The 10,167-nt window shown below is 34.9% G+C and overlaps 1 protein-coding gene across 1 annotated transcript; it reads left to right on the top strand.

Moving 5' to 3' along the window:
• Window positions 1-796: 796 nt before the first annotated feature.
• Window positions 797-10,158, top strand: LOC127958880 (mitochondrial 2-oxoglutarate/malate carrier protein). The gene is made up of 8 exons (XM_052557923.1): window positions 797-1,038; window positions 3,385-3,537; window positions 3,873-4,079; window positions 6,715-6,805; window positions 7,476-7,566; window positions 7,767-7,866; window positions 8,198-8,249; window positions 9,232-10,158. Exons 1-8 carry the CDS (start codon window positions 956-958, stop codon window positions 9,385-9,387), a joined length of 933 nt encoding a protein of 310 aa, XP_052413883.1. The 5' UTR covers window positions 797-955; the 3' UTR covers window positions 9,388-10,158.
• Window positions 10,159-10,167: the final 9 nt, after the last annotated feature.

Here is a 10,167-nt window from a genome sequence, read left to right as displayed (position 1 = left end):
TACTGTAAAATAAAGTGCAACCCAACATTGAATAAGCCAATGTAAAAATTTTGACAGTGAAACTTTTTTTACATAACATAATATTTTTATTTGTATGCCACCTGTTCATTTGCTTTGTCATGTACATAAATCACAGTGTAATCTGTGTATATTTAAATATGTACATCAGGACCAATATCTGGGAATTCATTCATTCAAACTGAAAAGTAATGGCCCTAGGGTTGACCCCTGAGGAACCCCTATGGAACAATCTCTTAAAGAAGATATATGTTTAATGCGGGTACACTGTTTGATGTAAGATGTGACTCAATACATTTCATTTTATGTACAGAAAAGTTCAAATGTAATAATTTAGATAACAGTATATTATGATTTTGTGTGTCAAATGTCTTTTGTAAATCAAGAAACACAGCACCCACAACCCCACTCTTGTCTAAATTTGACTGGAGCTTGCTTGATAGAAGATATACAGAAATCCCTGTAAAGTATAAGAAAAATATATAGCCAGTAATCACAGACGATTGTGATTGGTCCGTTGTGAGCTATGGTGAGAAAAGTTACAAGAGTAACGCTGTATATAATGCTTCAATTGTTTCACTGTCACTGACAATCTTTAAAATAGCCTGTTAAAATAGCAAAAGCTTTCTGAAGGTTGTTTTTCTGTTGTTGTTAATTAGACTTCTGCGATCGATTTCAGTGGATTGTCTATTTTGAATAGATCCCCGTTCAAGATGAAAGCCGTGTCTGTCTCTTTAAGAGAAATTACACGAAAACAAACACGTCACTTACGTGCTCGGCACCGTGACTGAAAAATCGTATTGGATTGGTCCAGGCGTGTTCCCGTTTGACGTGTGCAATTCAGGCAAGTCACCTTGCTGTTCACATTAGCAGCCGTATATCAGCGGAGCGCCAGAAGCGAAGGTGTCCTCCAGAAACCCAAACCAGCACTGCAGCCATGGCAGCCGCAGCGGACACGGCCAAACCCAGGCCCAAAACCTCGCCCAAATCTATTAAGTTCCTCTTCGGTGGCTTGGCTGGGTACGTATGCGTCTATGAATGCAGCGGCGCTCTCTGCTGCATGGACGTCAACTGAATTACCAGTTTTATGGGAGGTTATTTATAAGGGTTAGTTATCCGCTAGGCGAGCTATCGATAAGCAAAGAGCGTTTTTTAGTAACGTTAGTGTTATACATTTTCTCTACTCTTTCTCTCAGTTCAGTTGTGAATGAATGTACAGGCCCAGAGGAAGCCTGGTAACCCCATGACAGTCTGAACTTCAGTTTAAATGTCAAGGTGCATGGGTTTGATTTGCTGTCACGGAGGAATTCCTGTTCGAATTGGTTCTTTAACTCTGTAGGTCTGGAGATCTTTTGCTACTTTTAAAATAGCTATATTATTCAGATAAAAAAGAGAGAAAAAAAAACCCCTTGTCATTAGATATTTAAAATAATAATAATAATAATACAAAGATAAAACTGATATAATCTAAACAAAGTGTGAAAAAAAAAAAAATTTAAATGCAATTTTTTTTTTAAATAAACCATTTCCATATTTATTATGAGTAAACTTTTAATGTAATTCGTTTACTCAAATAGCTGATGTTCTTCTGTAGTGGTTTCCACCAGCAACAATTTGAACACTTGTAAAGTTACGAAAAAGCTCCAAGGAAACAACAGTTACAGGTTCAGTGAAGAGCATGATTGATATAATATATGACATATGCAACAAAAAAAAACAACAAAAAAAACAACAAAAAAAAAAAAACAGAAAACAAATGAATATAACTTGTAAACACATTTCCAACTTTTTTGTCAAATTGTCTAAAAAAGCAATGTGAGAATCACAGATTGGGATAATGTTTTTTCACTATAATTAACATAAACCGCATTTTTAACCACATTTTATAAATACAGCATTTGCATTTTTTTCATATTTCTTGTTTTTTTTTTTTTTTTTTGTTTTTTTTTAATATATATAATGCTGTACTTTGTGTTAACTAACGTTTAATTATAATAATATAATTTTGGGTTTGACAGCTAATTTCTCTCTTCTGAGGACAGTAATCAATCTTTTTTTTATGTTTTTATAAGTTACTAAACAATATTGAATTTTTCTTGTGCTTTTTTTTTTTTTTTTTAAATGGGAACATAATATAAAATGATAAAATCTGATTTATCATAACGTACCGTTACATAATGATCAGTTTACATATGTTGAAATCACAAAAAGTATAGAAATCTCTTGTGGTGCATATATATATTATATATGTTAGAACATGGTTTTTGTGTAATTAAACTTGTGTGAGAGATCTGTTCAAGTGAATTTATGGCAAAAGGAGCCATAACTCACTAGTTTATCCAGAAACATCATTAAATTGAGCATTTCTTTAAATTATTATTTAAATTCAATTTGAATTAATTCAAATAAAAAAATCTTTAGAAACATACATATTGTGTGGACTTATACAGTAGGTGATCTTATTGAAAAAAGTAGTTCTTTAATCATTGAATTCTATCCTTAAAATAATACTTAATTTTTTAAAACTTACAATCTAAACATGTATAAACCATTTCGTATTTATGGGGACATTGTTAAATCTTAAGAAAATCTATGAAGAAAATATAATAATATTTTTGACATGTTAGACAGGACTTTAACACATGGACTCTGAAACAAACATGAGACCTGTAAATCAATACTATTTCATATACAGGTTGTTCTTGCGTGTAGGAGTTGTTTAAACTGGGCCTAAGGAAATTAATTTGATGTGACATTTGTTAAAGAAACAGCAGCTGTTCATTGTAGGTACTGTGTGTGATCCTTAGTCAGTATATTCTCAAAGGATGTGTGCAGCACCCATGTTATTATTATAAAATACCACTTCATTTCAATCATCGAGAAAATGGAAATAGTCTTAAAGGATCTTAATGTGATAAAATTATATTTCTAATTAGGTCATACAGGATAGAATTTAATTCCTACAGGATTTTATGTCGCCTTCCTTTTATGATTCTGTTTAAAGTTTCAATTATATGGTTTTCCCCGTTATTGGGTATAATTTGAAAAATTGATTTTACAAAAAACAAACAAACAACAAAAAAATAAAAGATTATTGGAGTATGTTTTACAAGAAAACACTACTACAGGCTTTCCACTTCAGAATTTCACATTTAATTTAGTGTGCTACTTGGCATTTCTTTGTAATTGTTTGTGAATTTTACTAGCATTTTATGAGTGCAAATAGTCTGAATGTATTTTTTCAGTGTATGTTTCTTTAGGATTGGTTTCAACTTTTGACTCTAACATAAATGGGATTAATCCTTTAGGATTAACACATACTTTAAATAAATGATTTGGCTAATACACATTCACTCCGACTTCCAGGATGGGCGCCACTGTGTTTGTGCAGCCCCTGGACCTGGTGAAGAACCGAATGCAGTTGAGTGGTCAGGGCTCAAAGGCTCGAGAATACAAGACCAGCTTCCATGCTGTGGCCAGCATCCTTCGCAACGAGGGCGTCCGCGGTATCTACACTGGGTAAGAAAGAGAGGCACACCACACTGACGCAGGCGTTGTATAGAGAGGTCAAGTTTTTCAGAAAAAAGGAATGTGTTACCTCAGTCCAAGTACAGCTGAATGAATTATTGAATGAATGTTTTTTGTTTTTTTAAGATTAATTTTACCAGACACTGGATGTGAGAAACTAGGGAGCTGTAGATGGACATCCTGTAGAGGGAGCCCATAGCTTTACACAAGCAGTAAATATCTGATTAGGTTTATATCTGATTTATATCTGATCTCGTTATTGTCTGACAGCACATTTAACAGTTTTCATGTCTTTGTCGTCTTTTCTCCCATGTTTTTCGTTGTAGGCTTTCTGCGGGTCTGTTGAGGCAGGCTACCTATACCACGACCCGTTTGGGCATCTACACGATCCTGTTTGAGCGCATGTCCAAAGCAGACGGCACACCTCCTAACTTCTTAATGAAGGCTTTAATAGGAATGACTGCTGGGGCCACAGGGGCGTTTGTTGGGACTCCAGCTGAGGTGGCGCTTATTCGAATGACAGCTGATGGGAGGTAGAAGAATATAACTACACTCCAGATGTAGCATTCTTACTAATAGTTTGTAATTGTAAAATAGACCAAATTAAACAAACACTGTTGCATTAAGACTAAGACTTTAAGATAATTCTGAAGACGTGTTCTTATAGACTTGTGAAGTATAGAGCATTCGGTTTAAAAACTGCCCCCTTAGACAGGGAGAGAAAGAGAGAGACAGAGAGAGAAAGACAGAGACAGAGAGAGAAAGACAGAGACAGAGAGAGAAAGACAGAGACCGAGAGATAGTTTATTTGACATGTAATGTGAACAACCAACCAAGTTGTGCCATTTTAGGGGCAGGTTTCCATGAAATGGATGATCCCACAACAATGGACTGATGTGGGGAAAAAAAAAACATCAGAATTTCGGCCTATCCAAAAATAGGAGTGCACGATATCTATCGGACGATGATTAATGCACATCTCATCAGTAAAGCCGGTTATCTTATCAGCGGTAAATTCCATCAGGTGTGTGATTTCACATAGAGCAGCTGTTACTACATGGAGCCGTTGTTAAGCTGCGCAAATCCACGTTATCAGTGTTTATTTGCGCAGCTTGTCAGTTAACATCGGCTCTGTGTAGTAACAACTGCTCTATGTGAAATCACACACCTGAGGTAATTTACTGCTGATTAGATAACCGGCTTTACTGACTAGATGTGCATTAATCATCGGCCGATATATATCATCAGAGCCATCGATAGTGGGGTGAAAGGTGGTGATGATTATATCAACTGACTGGCTGAGGCCAGCCTAAAAAGACGCTCGGGACAGTTGACAGGCCACTGCTGCGCATCATCAAATATATTTTCACATGTTTTTAAACCTTGCCAATTTAAACATTCTTTTAGTTTAAAGCATTCAAACACAAGACGCGGTAAATCTCGACTGAGTATGTTACTTGTTCGCTGTGTTTGGTGCGCACGCAGTGAGTCCATTCAGTCTATGAGAGAGCCGCGTCTCACGGACAGCAACATCGAACCGAGCTCTCCTTCAGGAAGTTTGCATCCTCCTGCACCTGAACGAACAAATACAAATCACAGATTAAACAAGCAGAAAAAGCCCAATTCAGCACCCGCGGTGTTCACGGCGCATGGAGAGACTGTCTGAAAGCAATTAAACCAAATCTGCCTCTTCTTGCTTTTGTACCGACAAATACATACAAAATATATAAAAAAATCCCTTCTGGAAAGTGTGTTCGAAAAAACCCGTTGGTTATGTCTTAAGTGAAAGAAGTGACCACGCCTAATTTACTAGCTCTGCTGTCAGTGTCTTTAATGTTAATCCAAGAACATGAAAGACAGAAAATCACTCACTGCTCTTGATTTAATTACTTTGTAGTTTTAACAAGAATTTATCCACAGTCAAACCAAAAATTATTCAGACACCAAATATAATTGTTTATATTGTTTTACTAGTGGGTGCAGGACACTTTAGTTCATTTATTTAAGTGAGTATAGCAAAATAAAGTTTTTCCTGAATTGCTAATGCAACCTTTTCACACCACACACTGAACAAAATTAAGCATTGCTTGGTAATTGGTCAATAAAGTATTGATAGTTGTGTAAATATTATCATACTAACAGTTATCAAAACAAATTCTGGTTGAATGCAAAACATATCTTTCTATCAAAGTTATCTGACATTATCAAGAGGAACTATTGTTCTGACACGGAGTTCTTATATTTTATTACCAATTTCTAAACTAAAGCAAATACTTGCATCCTAAACCGAACTGCATCGACAAATTAGATTGCCAGATTTCGAATAAGCTTGTTTGAGATTAACTATACTAGCCTACCACAGGCCGGCGAGAGTAGTCGCTTGCTGTCAGAGTAGAATTAAAAGTCGGATACTTTCTGCTCCCAGTAGTGATTCTCTCACTGTGTTTGCATACTTTTATCACAGAAAAGTAAATTCAATATTTGTCAAATACATAGAAACGTTTTTATGAGCAACAGAAACACTTTTTGTATACTGCTTAATACAGCGCCATCTGTTCAAGAACAAAGTTCAACAGAAACATGAAGGCTACTAAATACCATTAAGGTGGGGGTATATATGCTTTTATCAGTGTTTTTTGATAAACATGACTCAAGATAACAGTGCACTAAAAAAAAAAGCTTTTACTGTTCTAAAAACGCAGATTTGTGAGCATTATTGGAATTTAATTGTTAGAATAAACACGCAACACACATCGTGCTTGTCATATGAACTATTGATTATACATTGTGCCAAAATTAATCGTTATCGTTAACTAAAACTATTAAAAATGGTTTTGTTTGATTGAAATCGATCTAAAATTAAAAAAAAAAAAATATTAGATTAAAAAACTATTCTAGCAAATTAGAAATGTTGCAGTTTAAAGTATTAATTTACTAATTAAAGTTAAATAGAAACATAAAAAAAAAAGACAAAATATTACATAATTTTACAATGATTCAGCTTTTATTTTTCTATGTCCAACTAAAAATAATATAAAAAAACACTATAATGGTATTTAAATAATATTGAAATAACACTTAATATTAATTTTGTCATGATCTTGTGTTTTTGCTATTAAACTGTTAAAACAATTAATAAAATATCACTTCCTGCATTATCTTGTCCAGGTTGCCTGCAGATCAAAGAAGGGGTTACACAAATGTCTTTAATGCCCTCATCAGAATTACAAGGGAGGAGGGAGTGACAACACTCTGGAGGGTAAGAGTGTGTGTGTGTTTGTGTGTTTGCTCTACTATTATTAAACTTTTTTTTTTTTTTTTTTTTTTTTTGCGTAAATCAGAGTTGAAAGTCTTAAATGAATAAAGTCATGACATTTAATGTTGCATTCACTTGAACATTTCCTTCAGTCTTTTTGTCTTACTTAAATCAAGAAACATTTACTTGAGATGCAAGATGAAGATACAAAGTCTTGTTTTTTTAAGAAACTAAACAAAATTGAGTTATTTGTCAGTTAAAAAAAATGCTTTTATTTAGATTTTTCTCCGTTAGCTTTAGCAAATCTTGTCATTTTGATTTTCAAGTGAATCTTTATACATTTGCACAAGAAAACAAGGCAATAAAAGTAAGCAGTTTTGCAGTGTGATCACAAGATACTTTGGAGCAAATGTATTCAAGCTTAAGCTATTGTTTTTGTGAACTGAATTAAAAAGTAATGAAGATTTGAAGGAAGTTGTATTTTAAGGCTTGCTTATATAACTCATTCGGTTATATATATACATTTACTTTGAGAAAGCATGTTTTGTTCCCTTCAGATTGTCCCATACATTTTCTTCACTTTGTCTTAAAAAGTTTTTAATTCACCTTCATAAAACCTGCAGAAACCCTGTGTACACTTAATGATGCATGTATTGTTTTATTTTTAATGTAGGGTTGCATACCCACCATGGCTAGAGCAGTTGTTGTGAACGCAGCCCAACTTGCTTCATATTCCCAGTCCAAACAAGCACTGTTGGACTCTGGTATGAGCCTTCTTTTATCTTATCAGTCACAAACTTGTGTTGTTAGCTTTTCTAGAAAATCTAGCGAATATCAGATTTAGATGGTAGCTAACTTTTATTTATTTACCCTGTTAGGTGTATCATCCTCTGAATGTTCTTCTGAATGAGTGAGTTGTGCTGCAGTGAACTTAAGCATCTCTCTTGTTCTGTGTTCTGTGCAGGATATTTCAGAGATGATATCCTGTGTCATTTCTGTGCCAGTATGATCAGTGGACTAGTCACCACTGCTGCCTCCATGCCAGTAGACATTGTTAAGACCAGGTACAATCACTTTTAATTCCTGGGACGTATTACTAGATTACTAAATGAGATAGGGTGGTATGACAATATTCTGATGATGATATAAAGTGTCTATTGTTTGAGATTTTGCTATATTGTTTTTCTTGCAATTTATTTGCTACAGTATTCAATACAGTATAAAAGGACCTAGCTTGACGCCAGGTGTAGATAGAAATTGATTCACCCATTAAATAGCACCTGGCTTAAAACAGAAGATTCAAAATATTAGAAGTCTTCCAGCTTATTCTGTTTGTTTTCTGTAGAAATTGTTTAATATTTAATGTTGACATATATTTCCTTTTTTTTTCAAAAGAATCCAGAACATGAGAATGATTGATGGGAAGCCAGAGTACAAAAATGGTTTGGTAAGTTTTCAACTCCTTTTCAGTTTTTGCATTTTAAGCAGCTGATCTCAGACTGCTGGAGTTTTGTCCTTTCAGTCACACTGATGCAGTGAGAACGTCAGGAGATTAATCAAGTCAGTAAAACCTCTTGTCTTGGAGGAAACCCAGAACAGTAAAATATAGATTTGCATTTGGTTGCAGGTATTAGTGCACCGACAGTAACATGATCAGCAGCAGGCCGGGACCGCGTGATGTTTTTAGTCCAGTGTTATGGTCGTGTTGTGCAATAGTCAGTCCCACCATAATTTCAAAGGGCTTTTTTTTTTTCTTATTTTGTGGCAGCGTTGACACAAACATAGAAATACACATAATTTCAGTTTTGCTGAAAATACACAATTATGTTAGATGCAATAGTATGCAATCAGTGACACCAATCATCAGTTATGTTTTAGTTAGGAATAGTTCTGTCATTAATTACTCATCCTTGTGTCTGCCAAACCCTTAAGACCTTTGTACATCTTCAGAACACAAATTAAGATATTTTTATGAAATCTGAGAGCTTGCTGACCCTGCATTTATCCCATACAAAGTGCACACACACACACACATACACCGTGAACACACACCTGAAGCAGTGGGCAGCCATTTTTTGCTGCACCGTCCATGGTCAGTTTTAATGTTTTCATGTTTTTACAATTATATCAAGTTTTTTTTTTTGGTGCTTTTATGTAGTTTATAATCAAAGTGATTGCACTGAGTAGATGTATATAAAAAGTGGACATCCAGTAAAATAATGTACTATCCATTAAATTGAATATACTGTTGAAACCTGACAATGAGACAATGAGGCAAATATTATAGATTTAATAGTATCAGTAAACCTCTAGAAATGTTCATTGTGCTTTACATGTAAATATAAATATACGTCATGTAAAATGTGTCTTTGGCACATAAACTCTCCTTCTCATTCTTTTTCTTTTTCATTCTCTTTCTCTTTTTGTAGGATGTGTTGGTAACGGTTATAAGGAAGGAAGGATTCTTCAGTCTGTGGAAGGGTTTTACTCCTTATTACGCTCGTCTCGGGCCACACACAGTTCTCACCTTCATCTTCCTGGAGCAGATGAACAAATTCTACAAGATCTATTTCCTTGACTCCTAGATTTGTCCTGAAGGTCATCGGTGGACCGCACAGGCCATAATTCCACATTGTGTTTCTCTCCCACATCCTATACCAGAATAGTTTCCCTTTTTGATGATTGGTAACAGAGCCACTTTACCAACTGGTTTGCGACCCTTTGCTGTGGTGGTGACTGTGAAGACCATTTTGACTCTCATATTACAAAGACTGACTAGCTTAACTATAAACTGATTTGAATGAAGGGATTGTTCACACCAGTCATATCCCTCTTTTAGTTTTAAATTATATTTATGTAACCCACCCACCCACCCGCCCCCACCTTCCACACAAGCATGTCCCCTTTAAGGTCAACAGCTGTACTGACCTGTCAACAGAAGTAGTTGTGAGGAATCTACGTCAGTGCAGATATAATTATAATTCTTGGTCAAAATACCTATGATCCCAATCCACCCTATGTCCAAACATAAAGGACTACGTTGTAGTGAACATTTGGTGGTGTTTGCCAACGTTGAGCACGGTTAACTGGAAAGTGTAGAATATAATGTATAAATATAATGTGGTGTGTAAAGGCCACTACCGCACCCTATAGCTCCTTGTGATGTATTAAATTATATAATAAGGTATTTGAGAATTCATTTTCCGGAGGAGCTACAAAACTAGACTCAACTTGAAATCTTCCTAGTATGTAAGGCATAGTTTTGTTTTGAATGAAGAGTCGAATCAAACAAACAGCCCAGCTCTTTAAAAATCATGCTACTGTAACTTTCATCAAGTAAAGAATTAAAATACTGACCATTGTGT

Source organism: Carassius gibelio, chromosome B5 (assembly GCF_023724105.1).
Source record: "Carassius gibelio isolate Cgi1373 ecotype wild population from Czech Republic chromosome B5, carGib1.2-hapl.c, whole genome shotgun sequence".
Taxonomy (NCBI): domain Eukaryota; kingdom Metazoa; phylum Chordata; class Actinopteri; order Cypriniformes; family Cyprinidae; genus Carassius; species Carassius gibelio.
The sequence above is the reverse complement of the archived record's forward strand: the minus strand, read 5'-3'. Positions and strand labels throughout refer to the sequence as shown.

Bases quoted from the DNA above. Each gene is read 5' to 3' on its own strand.
- LOC127958880 (XM_052557923.1), top strand. From the start codon at position 956: ATGGCAGCCGCAGCGGACACGGCCAAACCCAGGCCCAAAACCTCGCCC. The intron at 3,538-3,872 runs GTAAGAAAGAGA...TTTTCGTTGTAG, and splicing joins GTCCGCGGTATCTACACTGG to GCTTTCTGCGGGTCTGTTGA. The intron at 6,806-7,475 runs GTAAGAGTGTGT...TTTTTAATGTAG, and splicing joins GAGTGACAACACTCTGGAGG to GGTTGCATACCCACCATGGC.